General features: G+C 41.4%; 1 protein-coding gene across 1 annotated transcript in view; it reads left to right on the top strand.

Annotated features, from left to right (window-relative positions):
* The window catches only part of anapc1 (anaphase promoting complex subunit 1), a 273,616-nt gene that overhangs the window by 212,063 nt on the left and 43,112 nt on the right, over positions 1-18,441 (top strand). The window contains exons 35-40 of the mRNA XM_069887679.1: positions 1,284-1,345; positions 7,901-7,991; positions 8,118-8,171; positions 11,190-11,383; positions 14,034-14,120; positions 17,868-17,985. Of these exons, the coding sequence (XP_069743780.1) occupies positions 1,284-1,345; positions 7,901-7,991; positions 8,118-8,171; positions 11,190-11,383; positions 14,034-14,120; positions 17,868-17,985 (606 nt within the window). The remainder of the gene's footprint in view (positions 1-1,283; positions 1,346-7,900; positions 7,992-8,117; positions 8,172-11,189; positions 11,384-14,033; positions 14,121-17,867; positions 17,986-18,441) is intronic.

Genomic DNA, 18,441 nt, shown 5'->3' with positions numbered 1-18,441 from the left:
GTTAAACAGGTTAAGATTTCATTCCTTGGAGAGTAGAAGAATGAGGGGAGATTTGATAGAGGTATACAAAATGTTAAGGGGTGGAGACAGAGTAAATGCAAGTAGGCTTTTTCCACTGAGGTTAGGTGGAAATGAAACTAATGCTGGTGGTTATGACCAGAGGACATATGTTAAAGGTGAAAGGGGAAATGTTTAGGGGGAATATGAGAGAACTTCTTCACACAGAGAGTAGTGGGAGTGTGGAATGAGCTGAAGTAATCAATGCGGGCTCAAATTTAACTAAGAAAATTTTATGTAGGTGCATGGATGGGAGGAGTATGGAGTTCTATAAACTGGGTGCGGGTCAGTGGGACTAGACAGAATAATAATTTGGCACAGACTAGAAGGGCCAGAGGCCTGTTTTCTGTGCTGTAATGTTCTCTGGTTCTATCTTAGTGATGTTGAGTGCAAACTTGTTAATTCTGACTCCATGCAACTAGGTTCTCAATCTCCATCCAATCAGATCATTGCCCCTGATTCAACCTGCAGTGGTGGTGTCATCAACAAATTTACAAATTGGATTGGAACCAAATTTGGTTACCTGATCATGGGTGAAGACGGGAATAGAACAGGGGACCAAGCTCTCAGCCTTGTGGTTCACCAGCATTGATGGCCAGCAAGAAGGAGGTGATCAGCACTGATTGGGAGCTTCTTATCATGATCTTCAGGATCAAATTGCAAAGAGTCCCAGATCCCTCTGTGTAAGACGAGTATTCAACGGCATAAGGGCAGCTTCTTCCCTGCTGCCATTAAATTCTTGAATAATCAATAAACCAAAGACTCTGTCTTACTTTTCGTGCACTACTATTTTAATATTTTTTTACAGTAATGTTGTAAGATGGTTATAAGATGAACGTTTCCTCAATGAAGCTGCTGCAGAACACCAAATTTCATGACTTGTTCGTGACAATAAATTCTGATTCTGGGATTGTACGTGTATTTGGCAATAAACTCTTATTTCATTCATTCCTTCAGAGACTTTGTTTTGAGTATTCTTTAACTCTTTGCACTGAGCATAAGAGGGAATAATGATGGAACACCACAGTCTTTTTTTGAAATTTGATTTGACTACATTTTTTTTAAACTTTGCTCCGGTCTTCAGAAATAGTCTTGTTCCAGATATCACTCTCAAAATCTAACTTTGCCAACAAGCCGATGCCAGGGTGAGTCTTCTGGATTAGAATGTGCTGAATTCATTTTGTGTGAAAATGTGCTTCCAGCTTCTTCTTCATTTTTATTTGTAGATTGTGAGGCAGAACGCAGCAGATGGACAAGCGCCAGAAGGTGTTGACTTACAAACAATGCGGTGAGTTATCTTTTGGGTTTTTTATTTCTTGCCAAGGGACTGATTCATTCATGGGCAATGCTGAACTGAACTGAGTGGGCAATTAAGAATCGACCACACTGGTAGATGCTGGAGTTGTATGGGAGGTCAGGCAGGGGTGGCAAAGTTCATTTCCTGGAGGTCGTTTGTGAACTTGATGGGTTTTCACAACAATCCGGTGGGTTTTGTGATCATAACCACCAGCATTAGTTTCATTTCCAGATTGATTTACAGTAATTATTTGAATTTAAATTCTTGGCTGCTTCTGCCTCGAAATCAATGTTCCACACCTTTAGATTCCATTCCAGTAAGTGAGCATGTACAATTTCATGTCTCTGACAATTGTAGTTCACTTGGTATCGTTCTTGTATCGGAATCTGAGATTGTGGATTCAAGTCCGACTTTAGGGTAAACAGCCTACATTTTTTCCCCTCGGGGCAACAATATCAACTACCAGAGGACGTATGTTTAAGGTGAATGGAGGAAAGTTTAGATGAGACGTCAGGGGTAAGTGTTTTTTTGGACAGAGACTGGAGGGTGCCAAGAATGCATAGCCAGGGGTGGCGGTGGAGAATGGTATAATAGGGACATCAAAATGACAGTTAGTTATGCACATGGGTGTAAGAAAAATAGAGCTTCAGAGGTTTTAGGTCAGAAAAAAATGAGATTTTTTTTTTTAAATTTTTTATTTTTCACACCATAAATCACATTAGCCATGATATACACTATTTCTTTTTCACACATATACAGTGACTTTTTCTCCCCCCCCCCCCCTCCTCCCAAGCCACCCCCCCACCCCCCCCTCTCATCCATTTTAGGTATACAATCTAGGTTGCATTAAGCCAGTCAGACAATGTTGTCATTCAACAAAAATACACCAGAAATTCTACTGAGTCCATTCTTTTCTTTCCTTCTCCTTCCATCAACTTAGGTAATGTTTGTCCCCGGTAGGTTTTCGCTATTGTATTTAATGTAAGGCTCCTATACTTGTTTGAATATTTCAATATTATTTCTTAACCTATATGTTATTTTTTCTAATGGAATACATTTATTCATTTAAATTTAGTAGTTTCTTCCTTTTAATTTGGTTATGTATTCCATTAATATTTAAAGTCATATAGTTCAGCGTAGCCCTTTTATATTTTGTTTATCTTCTCTTTCCGTTTTTCCATCATTACCTTTCCTCCTTTTCCATTTCTGTTTTCTTATTTTCAACTCTTTATAAGACAACATTCCTACAACATCCAACATTTTCCTTATTCTCCTATTTCTATCTTATTTATCCCCAATCTCCCCTTCCCCTCCTGAGTTGTCCTTTATCCCTTGTCGGACAACCACATCTCCCCTCTCCATTTGGATTTGCGAATCCACTCGCAAGCGTCAACTGATTTTGCAGTGACCGCTATTTCCCCTCACCCCGCCCCCCCAGAAAAGATTTCACTTTTCATATGTCACAAAGGTCACTCTTTTAATTCCCTCCTTATTCTCTCTATTCCATTACCTTCCCTTATTAATTCTTGTCTATACTATCTATATTTTCCTCTAAGTACAGATACATTCACGTATGCACATTGTCTCTATTCACTCTTGTACCTCTTTACCCGCATACATATCAATCGTGATCATTTTTACTCTCATTACCCGTCTTCATCCCTCAGTCTATTTTTGTCTTTACCCACATACATATCAATCGTGATCATTTTAACTCTCATTACCCGTCTTCCTCCCTCAGTCTATTTTTGTAATTGTTCTGCAAATTTTCGTGCTTCTTCTGGATCCGAGAATAGTCTGTTTTGTTGTCCTGGAATAAATATTTTCAATACCGCTGGATGCTTTAGTATAAATTTATACCCTTTCTTCCATAAAATCGCCTTTGCTGTATTGAACTCTTTTCTCTTCTTTAGGAGTTCAAAACTTATATCTGGATAAATGAAGATTTTTTGCCCTTTATACTCCAGTGGTTTGTTGCCCTCTCTTACTTTTTCCATTGTCTTCTCCAGTACCTTTTCTCTTGTAGTATATCTTAGGAATTTTACTACAATAGATCTTGGTTTTTGTTGTGGTTGTGGTTTAGAGGCCAATACTCTATGTGCCCTTTCTATTTCCATTTCTTGCTGTAGTTCTGGACATCCTAGGGTCTTAGGGATCCACTCTTTTATAAACTCCCTCATATTCTTGCCTTCTTCATCTTCCTTAAGGCCCACTATCTTTATGTTATTTCTTCTGTTATAATTTTCCATTGTATCTATTTTTTGAGCTAGTAGTTCTTGTGTCTCTTTAGTTTTTTTTATTAGATTCCTCCAATTTCTTTTTTAAGTCTTCTACCTCCATTTCTGCTGCTACTGCCCGCTCTTCCATCATGTCCATTTTCTTTCCCATTTCTGTTAAGGTCATCTCTATTTTATTCATTTTCTCTTCTGTGTTGTTTATTCTTTTTCTTAAATCCTTAAATTCCTGTGTTTGCCATTCTTTAAATGACTCCATGTATCCTTTAATAAGAGAAAGTATATCCTTTACCTTGCCTTTCTTTTCTTCTTCTATTTCACTGTACTCTTCCTCTTCTTCTTCCTCTGGGTTGACCATCTGTTGTTTCTTTGTTGCCCTTTCCTTCTCTTCTTTCTTGTTTCTATTGTCTTCTGTGGTCTCTTCTTGCTGCAGGTGTTCTGCAGCTGTCGTTGCCGGCCGTGGAGATCGACTCCCCAGCTGGTCCCCCCTCCCGTCGGTGTGTTTTTTTTCATTCGCATCGCGCATGCGCGATTCCTCGCGCATGCGCGGTTGCGCACTTTTACTCGGCTCAGCGAGCCATTTTTGTAGTCCATTATTTACCGACCTGAGGGAGCGGGTTTCTCTCTCCGCAGCGGGCCTCTTTGGACAGGTAAGGCCTTCACCTTTTTCCTCCTTTGTCTTCTCTTCCTCTCTTCTTACCGTTGCTTTCGATTTTTCTTTTTTTGTCGCCATCTTCTTTCCACCTTTATACTCACTTTTCTGTAACTTTTATTTCTGTGCCTTTGTGTTTTCCTTTGTTTTTCCCGACTTTTCTGGAGAGGGCTGGAGTTCACCGTCCGGTCACTACTCCATCACGTGACTCTCCAGAAAAAAATGAGATTGTTGTGGGTAGATATACATAGGTTACATGATGGGCTGAAGGGCCTGAACTGTGTTGTAATCTTCTACGATCTAAGAATTGAACGCAAAAACCTATTCTGCAACACTGCTTTAAGTTCAAACTTGAGTCTTTTGAGCATCCAAATGAGGCCCCATTTACCCTTTCAGGAGGATGTCAGTGACCTCCTGGCACTATTTCACCATCAGCTCATATCATTGTGTCAACTGGGCATTGTTAAATTGCTGTTTTTGGGGTATTGCTGTGTCTAAGTTGGCTGGCACATTTCCTCCATTACAATGTTAATAACCTTGAAAAGTTAATTGGTTCTGCAGCATTCTGAGACTTTTTCCATTGTAAACCTCCCACAAATATCTAGTCTGTTCCGTATCAGGACTGTTCACAAAGTGCATCACTAGCAAAAGACCAAATTTACTTTTTCCATCTTGGTGCCAGACAAGAAATTTAACTCAGTTAAGGTTTTAATCAGAACAAGCTTTGGAAGGTTCCTACAGATGTTCCACTCCGTTTAAGAATTTTATGCCAGCGCCCGGTGTATCATTCAGTGCCGTGACTTGCATTGATGGTATAGCTTAAACTTAAAAATAACTACAATTTATTTTTATCATGGGTGTAAAACATCGCTTTTGTGCAAATGTCTTGGCTTAAAGTCTTTGCAACGCACCTGCTCTCTGTACATTGATTGTTGGGGCATTGTGAAGCTTGTCTGCTCAGGTGATTTAACAGAAGAGAATGGAGGAGACCTTCTATCGGATTAGTCAGGGGAGTAGGTTGCTGATGTGATTAGGCCATGTCAGCCTGACCTGCATGTGTCAGAAAATAATCTACAGTAGTGGAAGCCAAAGTCTAATAGGGATGGAGAGCTGACTGTTTTGTTTGGAAGAAAACACCGCAGATTTGCAATGTTTAGTCTTAAACCCACTTTATTTTCAATTTCAAACCTAATTGGGCATCAACTTATTACTACTATTTCACATCACAGGACGTAATAGCCTGATGATTAATGAACGATTGATCTGAACCTATTAGTCTGAATTCCTCAACTGAAGAATTTAAGTACCACTTTTCCTAATAGAACTAACAACTGATGATAGAAACCCACTTGGCTTCAAATGTCTTCTGCTGTTCCTCCCTATGGTTTATCTAAAATTCTCAGCATTACCAATATAGTTTACCTATTACTGCTCTATGAAATGCTCTGGAAAGCTTCTTATTTTGAGGGACAGCCTGCAGTATTCACATTTCTCAAATGAATAGTAAAAAGGTTTACAGTTTGTAGTTTTAAGCAAATCTTTATGAAAAAAACAAAATTAATTATCTTGCTTGTGGAATTGTCTTGGTTGGGATATATATATTTATATATAGATATATATGTATATAAAACAAACTGGCTTCTCAGGAAACAATGAAGGCGGAAATCCAGAAATGTTTGTGCATATTGTGCAAGCTGGGTTATGAATGACCTGACATGGAAATCGGTCTTTTCATTGATTCATCCATTTATCCAGCTGGTAATAATAATTAAATGTTCATTAATGGCTTGCTACAATTTAATTATGAATACTTTTGAGATGCTTTATCTATGAAATTAAAGAATGATCAGATTAATGTTGTACAATATGTGTTATTATAGAAAATAGAAATTTCTGACAGATAGAAAAATTGGTTTTCAGGAATGCGGCCCTGGAACTGCCTGTTTCTATATTTCAGATTTGTAAAGATAACATCTCAAAAATGTTAAAGTGACTGATCCACGCCCATATTGATTACCTTTGCTTATGCACAAAACTTTTATCTGGATTTCCCAAGAAGCCAGTGTTATTTTTTTTTTCTCTCTCTCTCTCTGAATCAGAATCTATTGTCATGAACAAATCATGAGATTCGATGTTTTGTGGCAGCATCACAGTCCAAACATTTATATTGTAACCGTCTTACAACATGACTCTCAAAAAAAAAATCAGTGCATGAAAAGTAAGACATGTCATTTAGCCAGAACACTCAGTAAGGAACAAAGTTGCACCTCATGTAGTAAATCCACAGCTTCAGATGCAGTTTCCCAGATTCTGGAGATAGATGTATCCACTTGAGCACTGATTTTCCATCCTCTTGTTCATCCCTTTAAACTGCCTTGTCCAGTTGGAATAATTAAACAGTGCAATTTGTCTTTTATGTCTTGTCCTTCAAGTTCCCTTGCACCTGACCATCAGAGGTTGCAATATGCAGTGTATCAGACCTTGTGCATGTACCAAATGTAGTAGATTTCATCAGAATTGTTATTTCTTTATGATAGAAGGAGGCTATTCAGTCCATCGAAGCTGTACCAGATGTCAGGGCAATCCTGTTTCCCTCCCTCCCCCCCCCCCCCCCCCCCACTCTTCCACTCTTCCCTGCAACACATTCTCTTACATTCCCCTCCCGGCCACCTACGATGGAGAAACTTTCATCAGCCAATCAACTCAACGTGATCATAATGTATTTAGGGCACACAGGATTCACCAAGAAAGCGTACAAACTTCACACAAGCAGCACTGGAGTTCAGAATCAAGCTCTGCTTGCTGGAGCTATGAAGCAGCTATGCTCCCTGCAGCACTGCTGTGCCACACCATCATCACTGTGGGATGAACTGCCGAATGCAGGACTTAGGGATTGAAATTTTTTCTGCAGAAGTCAGCCAGGAAGATGATTTCAGAACTGTTATGCACCTCTCAATGTCATTTTTTTAAAAAATTTGGAGATACAGGCCCTTCTGGCCCATAACCCTGCACCTCCCAAATACACCCAAGTGACCAATTAACCTACTCACCCTGTACATCTGGAATTTGGGAGGAAACTGTAGCACCCAGAGGAAACCTATAGGGAGAATGTACAAACTCTTTACAGACAACACTAGATTTGAATCCAGGTGGCTGGCCCTGCATTAGCGTGCTAATACCCTTACACTAACTCTACTGCCTTATTCTAACCGTATAAATAGTCAAGCTGTCTGTAAGGGGTTTGTATGTTCTCTCCGTGTCCGCATGGATTTCCTCCAGGTGCTCCGGTTTCCTCCCACCCTTCAAAACGTATGGGGGTTGTAGGTTAATTGGGCGGCACGGGCTCGTGGGCCAGAAAGGCCTGTTACTGTGCTGTATGTCTAAATTTAAAGCTCTCGATCATCCACTGACCAGTTTATCACCTTGCTTGCATGGCTGACTGTCTGCCAACTTATCAATCGCAGCCTGCAGATCCCTGACAGCCCCTCTTCTTTTACCTGGCCATCACTCCCTGTGGCACTGAGGCAAATTCTAAGTCCTTGCATTGTCTCCGACTTTGCATTATCCTTCCCTCAACCTGGATGATGAGGAGTCAGCTGTATGTGAATAAGTTGGTGCTGTTCTTTTGAATAATTTTTTGCATGTTATTATTGCTCGCAGCCAAGCTCACATCAACATTATTGCGGGTGCCTGCATGGCAATGGGCCTGCGATTTGCAGGATCTTCAAATGTAGCAGCTTTCAATTGTTTGGTAAGTAATGCTGCATAACTAAAAGCCCTTTATTAAAATAATTATTTATGAGGCTTTATCATTTTGTAGCTGTAGGCTGCTGTTTTCAAGTCTTATATCAAATTAACTCTTGTTTTCATTATCTAGTATAAATATGTGAAAATGTTTCTGGAATCTGTCTCCTCACCCATGGCTGTACTGGTAAGTCCCAGCTCCTCCAAACCCCCTACCCAAACATGGGCACACATATTTTTATAATGATTTCATTGTTGTAAGATTAATATAACAGCAGTGCTTCTATTTTTAAATTTTAAATTAGACATACAGCACTGTAACAGGCCAATTTGGCCCTACGAGTCCGTGCCGCCCAAATTGCACCCCATTAACCGATTACCCGGTACGTTTTCGAAGGGTGGGAGGAAACCGGAGCCCCCAGAGAAAACTTACGCAGACATGGGGAAAACGTCCAAACTCCTTACAGACAGCACGGGATTCGAACCCAGGTCTAGTCCTTATAGCTGTAAAAGCATCGCGCTAACCACAGCCCAAGGTTAGGTTGAGGTATTTCCTCCGGGTCTATGCCATTAAATCCATCGGTCATTTCACAGAATATTTTTAGAGTAAGAGAGAGTACTTTGTGCCATCATTCTTGAGGTTAAAAAGCTTTAGTGTTGGTTAATGGCAAAAGGAATCAAAGTGAAGTTGAGTGAAATGCACGAGTGTGCTGGGGAAACTCAGTAGGTCATGAAGCATTCATAGGAAGAAAGGGATAACCGATGTTTCAGGCCTGTGACCTTCATCAGGTATGAGAAAAATTGGTGGGGGAAGGAAGCGGAAGGGCAAGGAGCACAAGGTCATAGGTAAAGGGTGGGAGGTTAAAAGAGATAAAAAGCTGACATGATAGGAGGAGAGGGCTGAGGATTGCCCTATGATTGGAGAAGGAGTGGAAGGGAGACAGAGGGATAGCAAAAGAGAGAGAGAGAGACGCGGGGGGGGGGGGGAAAGAGGTGAACGAAAATTGGTGAAGTCGACATTAATGCTGTCTGGGAGATGATGGGCATTTTTGAGGGGGAATAAGTAGCAGAACTTGAAGGGAATAGAACTCATCGGATTGCTCTGCTGGGATGGGCCAAAATAGCTCAAGTGTCATTAAAGTATAAACTCAGACCACATCTGAATGTGGGTCCCAAAGAAGACGTTGCAATCTCTTCTTTGGACTGCCTTAATACTTAGATTTGAAAGTGTGAACCACAAGAAATGTGTCCTCTGGAGAATGACCCTGCAGATACTGGAAACATTATTTATTTTATCAACAGCCATCGTGATGTTATTGCGCTATTACATTTTTGTTAATTCTTTCTGCTGGATGCCATCAGGCTGGAATCATTTGGCTAAACCGACCACCATGGTGCAGAATATTAGATTAAGATTTATCTTATTGACAGATCCAGAGAAGTTTCTTTTTTTTGAAGAGTTGAAAATCTTTGGAAAACTCTGAAAATGTTTGTCAAGCCAAGAAAGTGATTTTTTTTTTCTTACGCTGAGCAACTCAAGTGGCTGTGCGATTTGTACTTCTGTTCCTATTTCTTATATAATATCATCCATAGCTGATAGATGGCTCATTGCAGTCTGGAAGAAACTTTTGGCAAATTTTCATTGCTTTTCTGTGGTCATCCTCAGTATTTGGCAAAGTTAGCGTAGCGGTTAACACGATGCTATTACAGTGCCAGTGACCCAGGTTGGATCACGCGATCTGCAAGGAGTTTGTACGTTCTCCCCGTGACCTGTGGGTTTTCTACAGGTGCTCCATGTACATAGGTTAATTTGGTTTCATTGGGCGGCATGGATTTCATGGCTTGAAGGGCTTTCAACTGTGCTGCATTGTTAAAAAAAATTTAAATATTCTTGTAAAGCCTTTGAGTTGAGAAGGCTGAGTCACTCAATATTTTCAAGGTTCAGATGGACTGAAGGGGAGTTGAATGTTCTTTCAAAAAATTGGTTCAACAACTTTAAAGTTGTTTTCACTATTTATCCACGTGATTGGATAACCTGCAGCAGTTAATTAACTTATCAGTGTGCCTCCAGGTTGTGGGAAGAAACTGGAGCACCTGACCGAAACCCACACTGACACAGAGGGAATTCGAGAGCTTGGGATCAAACTCAGGCTATCTGAGCTTTCACTGCTGCACCATCTGGCTGCCCTCCAATTTTCTGCCTGTTCACCTCTTCATTTAACTCTCCTACCACAGTCTTGAATACAGAGTGATTCAACTTCCATAACTCTCCCTTGGAGAGCTGAGGATTCGCGATTCTGAGAAACAAACTCTCCTTGAGTGAATGGCACTTTATTCAGAAAATATGATCTTCAGAATTAGTTCTCCTGAATCATCTTTTTCAGTAAATTCGCCTCCTACTTTTGCAAAGTCCTGCGGTAGTAAAATAAAAAGGGAATGACTTTGCTCAGACGGAACAGGTGAAGGCGTTTGCATGTCCTCAGGACAGTGGGACCACATGAAGATTTCTCTGAATCGGAATAATGAGATAGTTTTGTTAGTGCAAGGATGTTCCCAGTTCTCCCGAATCTACTGTTTCCGTAAATTCTCCTCATGGTTTTGTCAACTCCAGTTGTAGGCACCAGTTTCCTCCTTTCATACACCATTCCCTTTGCAGTAAAGGCCAATACAGGGGGTATTGGTTCCATTCCTAATTACTCTCTGCAACAGCATGCCAGCTTCTGACCTTATGTACAAGCATGCTCTGTTGCAACGTTCAGTCAGTCTTACTATTTCAATAATTTTCTGATTTTTCCATTCTTCCCTCTGAAGTGGATAACTTCACACTTCTCGACATTACACTGATCCAATCACTCCTCCCCCACCAAGTGAAAATAACCTTAAAGAGGAGCTGGAGAGAGAGAGAGAGAGAGAGAGAGAGAGAGAGAGAGAGAGAGGAAGTTGCAGGGCTGCAGGGAGAAAGGGAACAGGACTGGTTTGATTTCTCACCTGGGAGTCAACATGGACTCAATGGCCATGATCACATTGATCAGAGGATGCTCAGGTCAGGCTTAACAAGCGTAGAGGCAGAGGGCGGAAGAGAGAAGAAACTTGTCGGCTTTCACAAGTGCCGCGAGACCAGCGGAGTTCTTGCAGCATGTTGTGTGTTCTTCCTACAGTCACGACGTCCGCAGACTTACGTGTTTCACACCTTTGCTTTCTACAGGCTGGTCACCACAACCTGGAAACTTGTCTGAGTGTGGTTCTGCTGTCCCTTGCCTTAGTCATGGCAGGCACTGGGAACCTGAAGGTCCTCCAGCTGTGTCGATATATGCACAAAAGGACAGGGGGAGAAATGAACTACGGATTCCACATGGCCACACATATGGCCCTTGGCCTCCTCTTCCTGGGAGGGGGAAGGTAAATTGAAACTGTTTTATTTGAGCACCACATCAACCGTATTGTGTTCAGTGCCAGGCCTTTTGGCATGGAACAATTATACTCTTCCTCTTTGAGTCCTCAATGGAGAGGTCGATTGAAAGACAAGACCAGCAGTTGTGGAGACAAGGGGAATCGTCCAGAACAAAAATCTGTAAATCTACAACAATGAACCATTAGCAGATCAGAAAAAGGGAGCAAACAAAGGAAAGATTGAAAGAGGACAGAGATTTACCAGGATGTTGCTGGGACCTAAGGAACTGAGTTGCAGGGAAATGTTAAACAGATTGGGTCTCTATTCCCCAGAGCATAGAGGGGAGATTTAATTGAGATATTCAAAATTATGAGGGGTTTCGGCAGAGCAAATGCAAACAGGCTTTTTCCACTGAGGTTAGGTGAGACAAGAACGAGAGGATGTGGGTTCAGGGGGGATAGTTTAAAGGGGGGTCTTTCATGCTGAGTGGTGAGAGTATGGAATGAGCTGTCAGCTGAACTGGTGAATGCAGGCTCAATTTTGACATTTAAGAAAACTTTGGATATGTATGTGGATGGGAGTCATATAGAGGGCTATAGACTTGGTGTAGGTCAATGGGACTAGTCAAAATAATCATTCAGCCCAGACTAGATAGGCCTGTTTCTATACAATAGTGTTCTGTGGTTCTTCTATGGTTCAAAATTGATATGTTTTCACCAGATGCAGGAAACTCCCACAGTGCCACATCTTACATTGTTTCTCATCACTGCCCCAGTTCAAGCAACCTCCCATTGTCCACAGCAACCATCTCATCCCCATTATGGTTGTCAATAAGGGACAATTTTGCTTTCTAGGCCCAGGCCCACCAGGAATCAGATAAATATTAGCTAGATGTTTCATAGGTCTATAGGATACATATATTTGCAGTTATCTGCATTGTACATTGAATTCAAACCTCAACCTCTTACATGTGACAATAAACGTGAACATGAGCTTTTAAATTTTTTTTGAGGGGGTCGGGTGGATTGAAAATATTTCCTTCCAGAATCATCAATGATCATCATTTTTATGAGTGGAAAATGCCAGGAATTACCATTAGCCATTCTTGCCCTTGTTCATGGCAGACTTGTCAGTATCTGTCAGGGAAAGTACAGGTGAAACGTTTATGTTGTAGAATCTTTGTCAAAGCAAATGAATAGTTGTTCTCCTCCCAGTTCAGTGAGTCCAGCACGCAAGTGCGGCTGTACGTCACAGGTGGGACCAGTATTTTGTTAAGCTTGTGATGCTTTTCACAGTTGAATCGCCCATGAATGTTCACCAGCTGAGATTAACCGCATGAGGAAGATGCCCAAAAGGTTGCAATGCACCATGACGCGAGATGATGGCCTGAAGAAACTATTTTAAAGAAGAGAATACAAATTAAAATTGATAGGATGTCAGTTTTTCGAAGTTGCCAAGTTGATGTATGTAGTCCAAAGGGGAAAAGTAGCCGTTGTTCAACTGTCAGGTAGAGCATGTGTGAGTTATATAGGAAAGCATTTTACAATGTCAGGGATTCATTGTTGTACATATACCAGACAAACAATGTGTAATATATTTATTTTGTTTCCATTTCCTTCCTATTCACTGATGTTCACTTATCATCCCACATATTTTTATAAATATGATTATTTATGTGTTCTTTGTGTCCTGTGTATTGTGTTTTTTTTTTGTCCGTGCACCATGGTCTGGAGAGATGCTGTTTTGTTAGGTTGTATGTGTGCAGTCAGATGATAATGTACTTGATCTAGATTACTAGCCTGAATATGCCTGATATTGTCTGATCTCAGAAGCTAAGCAGGCACAGGACTGGTCAGTACTTGGGGGAGAGACCACCTAGGAACACCAGATGCTGTAGGTATCTGTGAGGAGTGCTGGACAAAGTACCTTATGATATACAAAAGTTAAAGAATTTCATGTATGTTACATTCTAAATGTAGTACCTTTACCTTCTCGCTTGTCCAACTCCATTCAGCAAAGTCACTCATCAGGTCCTGGTTTGATTGTCCTAACAATCACATCCATGTCAGCCATTCTGTCCACCTCGCTCGTCCTCCCATCTTGAACACACATCGTTCCCATCTGAATTGCCTATCTGACCCCACCTTGCAGTGCTTGCCCACCTCCCATCTTGCTCGCGTACTGCCTCACCCGACCCCATCTTCCGCACCTAATTTCAACTGCACCCAGCCTAATTAGTCTTACTCACTTATCCCTCGCTGGCCTGTTCACAGATCACTCGTTACTCAACACCTACAACTGCACATCTATCTCTTCAGTCACCAGTCTCACCCACTGTTCCAATCATCTCATCACTCAATGCACATTAAACGCCCACTTTGCTGATGCAGCTTCCTCCCCTCCCATTACTTACCTTCATCTCATTTGAGACCCACCTTTTCTCATAGCTCAGCAGTACACACTGGTCTGGAGATGATCCATGCTACCATAATGATGTAAACTTCTACCCACGTTTTCTAAAATGATTGAAGGCAGTTAAATTTGCGGCTTTACAAACCCTTCTTTTAGCAGTTATTTTTTTAAAGAAATGAGTCTTCCTGCAACTGTTTTCATTTGTATTTTTGTTGAGCCTTGTATGTCCATTTAAATCTTTTACAGATACTCCATGTGCACGTCCAATTCTGCCATTGCAGCTCTGCTTTGTGCACTTTATCCTCGTTTTCCAGCTCACAGCACTGACAATAGGTAAGTGCTCCTTCAATAAATATAGGATTGTACCAGCACTTTTTTGTAATAGAGTCATAGAGTAATGCAAATTAGAAACTTGCTTAGTTCGTGTGGTCTAATCAGAGTTTTATAGAGGGCAACATTACCTCGCAGCTATTGTATTCAATCCCCTGAGACTTCTTGGCCACCCTTTCAACCTTGAAGGATCTATGGACCTGGACCCTGAGATCCCCCTGTTCCTCCACACCTCTAAATATCCTACCATTCACCATGTGCTCAACCTTCACACTTTTCTAGATTGAACCCCCATCTGCCACTTCTCCACCCAAATCTGCATCCTATTTATATTCAGATGTAATCTGTGACAAACATCTACGTAATCCACAACATCTCCTAACTTCATGTCTTACTAACTCTTGTCCTCGGTGTTCTTTGCGAAAAAGACAAGCATCTTCTTCACTGTCTGCCAGTATCTACCAGTCAAGGAGCAATGTACTTTTACCGCGCCCCCCCCCCCACCCCAAGTCTATGGGTACCTGTCATTCACCAGATTCACCAGGTGTTTTCATTTAAACTCCATCTGACATTCCTTTGCAAGCCTTGTAAAAGTCACCATGATAACATCAAACACCCTGTCCTCATTAATCCTCTTAGTTACCACTTAAAAAAAATCAATCAAGTTTGTGAGACAAATTTCCCACACATGAAGACTGTCCCTAATCAGTTCTTGCTTTCACAAATACAGATAGATCCTGACTCTCGGAATCCCTTTCACTAACTTTCCCACCGCTGTTGTTAGGCTCACCAGCTTGCCTTATCCTTGCAGCCCTTAAATAAAGCCACAATTTCAGCCACTGGCACTTGGGCTAGGGAAGATACAAAAAAAATTCTGCCACTTCACAGCAATCACTTAACATACCAACTCGCACATCTTTGGGGTGTGGGAGAAAACCTGATAACTTGGTCAAATATGCTCTGCTCCCCCCACATAAAAACTTAACTGGTCAAGTTGGGAAATCTCTCAAGGGCAGCGAGCCACCCTATGGCGGGAGCAGCGATGTCTGTTTAACTAATTTATTTCAGCATTATTACAGCTTGTGGACCCCCCCACCCCTCCCAGTTACTTTTCAAGCCTCCTCCATTCCCCTTCCACCACATCACCAAAATGATCATGCCTCACTGGTTTGATGGGTAGGATTTGAACCCTCAAGTGTTCTGGGTTCAAATCCCACCTCACCCTGAGCACAAAAACAGGGCTAACGTTGTAGCATCTGCTGAAGGAATACCTCGCTGTTGGAGGTGCCACCTTTGGAATGATACTCCGCTCATGCACCATGTGGCATCATCGTGAAGCAGAGCAAGGGACAAACTGCCCAGTGTTCTGGTGGATACTTCCTGATAATAGATTATCAGGTTTGTGGGAGCTTGCTGTGCAGAAATGACACTCAGGTTCCCCAGCGCCCTTGAAAACAGGAGGCAGAAAAGCAATCCGCTGGAGGATCTCAGTGGGCCAAGCAGCATCGGGGGGAGAAAATAGCAGTTAATACAATGCCAGCATCCCAAATTCAAATCTGCAGCTCTCTGTAAGGATGTTATACGTGACCTGCATGAGTTTCCTCCGGGCACTCTGGTTTCCTCCCATATTCACTGGGTGTAAGTTGGCTGCATGGGTTTCAGGAGCTGGCAAGGCTGTATTGTTAAATTTTTAAAAATAATAAAGTTAAAAAGAATGTTTGACCTTTCAGGTTAGAACTTTCATGAAAATCTGAGCAGAGAATTTATTTTCTCCCTCTGATGTTGCACAATCTGCTGAGTTTCTCCAGCAGGTTGAATTGTTTTGCTCCAGTCACTTCAGATACTGAAATCTTGTGGATAGACTTGAAAGTTACTTTGGATCTCTGAGGCACCCAGCAATCAAAGCAGCAAGAAACCAGGGAGGGAAGGAGATGTCGATCAGCTGAACATCTTAATTTATAAAAAAAAAAAAAATTTGTACCCCGTGCTGCCAAAATACACCCACACTACCAATCAACCTATTAATCCTATATGTCTATGGAATGTGGGAGGAAACCGGAGGGCTCGGAGGAAACCTATACAGGTCACGGGGTCACCAGTCAGCTGGTGCTGTAATAGAATTGTAAGCACTCCACCAACTGTGTTGCCTTGCCTTCCAAGTTCGAGTCTTTGTACAAAATCCTTACATAGAATGGCAGATTTGAACCCTTCCTTTTCCTACCAATCCTCCCCTGACAATTCACACAATTTCAACCAAGCATGCATGTTATCATCTTGCTTTTCATCACACCTGATAGCTATCAACTTCCTGTCTCATACTTACCTGCCCTCTTGCTTCCTCTTGCCCCAATATAATTAGCTCTTCCTGTCCCTCAGTTGTGTGTGTTTGATGTCTCAGGATTGGCTTTGAGAAAAAGGATAATGAGGAAGATAAAATTAGATTATAAAAAAACACATTTGAATGCTATTAGTAATATTTATCCTCTTATAAACCATAATTGCCATAATTGACCTGATATTTTATTATTGTATGTAGATATGTTTTAAAGGAGATCAATTGGGGCAGGTTTTTGAGTTTAGGTCACATACAAACACTTCAAAACAGATCTAATTTAAATTGCCAGAGCTCTGCTCAAACCAGAATCCAGGCTCTGAGTGCCTTTGCAAAAACTTTGAAGAAGTCCCTATAGGGACTTCACAAGTAGGTGTTAATGGGACATGTTGTGGAGTAATGGATTATTGTTTTGGAAAGAACAGATGAACCAACTGATTAGGTCTGGAGCCGCAGTCTTAATGCAGTTGGCTGTTCTAAGAGGGGCGTGTGGTTTTTTTTCTGAGGGGGAGAGAGAGAATTCAGATCTACAGTTCACCAGCAGCTGGGACTGGAACAGGACAAGCTGGCAGACTTGTGGAAACCCAATTTTGAAGATGGATTGTGAGTTCTTAGTTCAGCCTAGTCAAAGCCCTTGTGGTTCATACAAGAGGAAATGGCTGGCTGTATAATGTTTCACTTGAAATAAGGGGAAACAGAAAAACAACTCTGGTGACCTGAAAGAAAGAGGTTATCATCTGGAAAACCCTGATGGGGCAAGTTTCTTCAGCAAGACACTGGAGTGACTGATTGGAAGGAATCAGTTGTGGGTGTTCAATGAGCAACAAATCTCTCAACAAACCAACAAGAATCTTCCTGAGTGATCGTTAACCATATACCTTTCAAGCACCAAAGCCTGATGAAATTCATAAATGTTAAATTCTGTGCACAGTATAAGAATTGTCTGCAACCAGTGAACTTGGAGGAGTGAGAAGTGAGATTGGACTGTGAATCAAAGAACTTTTCTGAATTTACACACACATTAAATAGACATGCACTTTGAATTAGAAGGGGGTTAAGTTAATAGTAATAAGTTAGAGTTTGATCCTATTTTCATGTTTAAAGATAATTAAAAGCAACTTTTTTTTAAGTAACCATTTGTTTTGGTTTGAAGAGATTGCTGCTGGGTTTTGGGGTCCTCTGGGCCCAGAACAGATAGAAAATCCCAGAAGAACATTGTGTTCTTCTTTCAGTATATTTTGGTTCTAATCACTCCTTGGTGTACAGGACGAATTATTGTTTTCCTATTGAAAGGCTTTACTGACTCCATACACACCAAACATCAGGAATCAGTGGGGAGGGGGTGGCGAAGTTCATCAGGGAATCGCTTGAGTCAATAAGAGCTGAGTCATGGCAGTGATTTTTCTCCCTCTTTCCAGGTATCACCTTCAAGCGCTCAGGCACTTGTATGTGCTTGCTGCCGAGCCACGTCTCCTGGTGCCTGTTGATGTGGATACAAACACACCGTGTTATGCCCTCATCAAAGTTACCTACAAGGTATGTGAGCTGAAGTTAGCTGTGTTTATAATCAAAGCAGCACTGAATAGTTGACCAATGTTCCTGCAGAGAGATTTGTTCATACCACTCAGGGCTTAAACTCATTTCAAGAGGATAAATCAAGCAAGGGCGGCATGCTTGGCGTAGCTGTTAGAGCAACGCCTTTACAGCGCTAGTGATCTGGACCAGGGTTCAAATCCTGCGATATCTGGAAGGAATTTGTACATTCTGTGTGGGTTTTCTCCAGTTTCCTCCCACCATTTGAAACATACCGGGGTTGTAGGTTAATTGGATGGCACAGGTCTGTGGGCCAAAATGGCCTGTTACCATGCTGTATATTTAAATTTTAAAAATTTTAAATTTAAGGCAAGTGGAGAGAGCAGAGAGTTCCAGAGCATGGAAGGGTTGCCAAGCTCAATTGCCCTGACTTTAATGCAGGAAATACACCAGAATAAT

The sequence above is a fragment of the Narcine bancroftii genome, chromosome 6 (genome assembly GCF_036971445.1).
Source record: "Narcine bancroftii isolate sNarBan1 chromosome 6, sNarBan1.hap1, whole genome shotgun sequence".
Classification (NCBI taxonomy): Eukaryota; Metazoa; Chordata; class Chondrichthyes; order Torpediniformes; family Narcinidae; genus Narcine; species Narcine bancroftii.
This window is presented reverse-complemented; position numbering and strand designations above follow the sequence as displayed.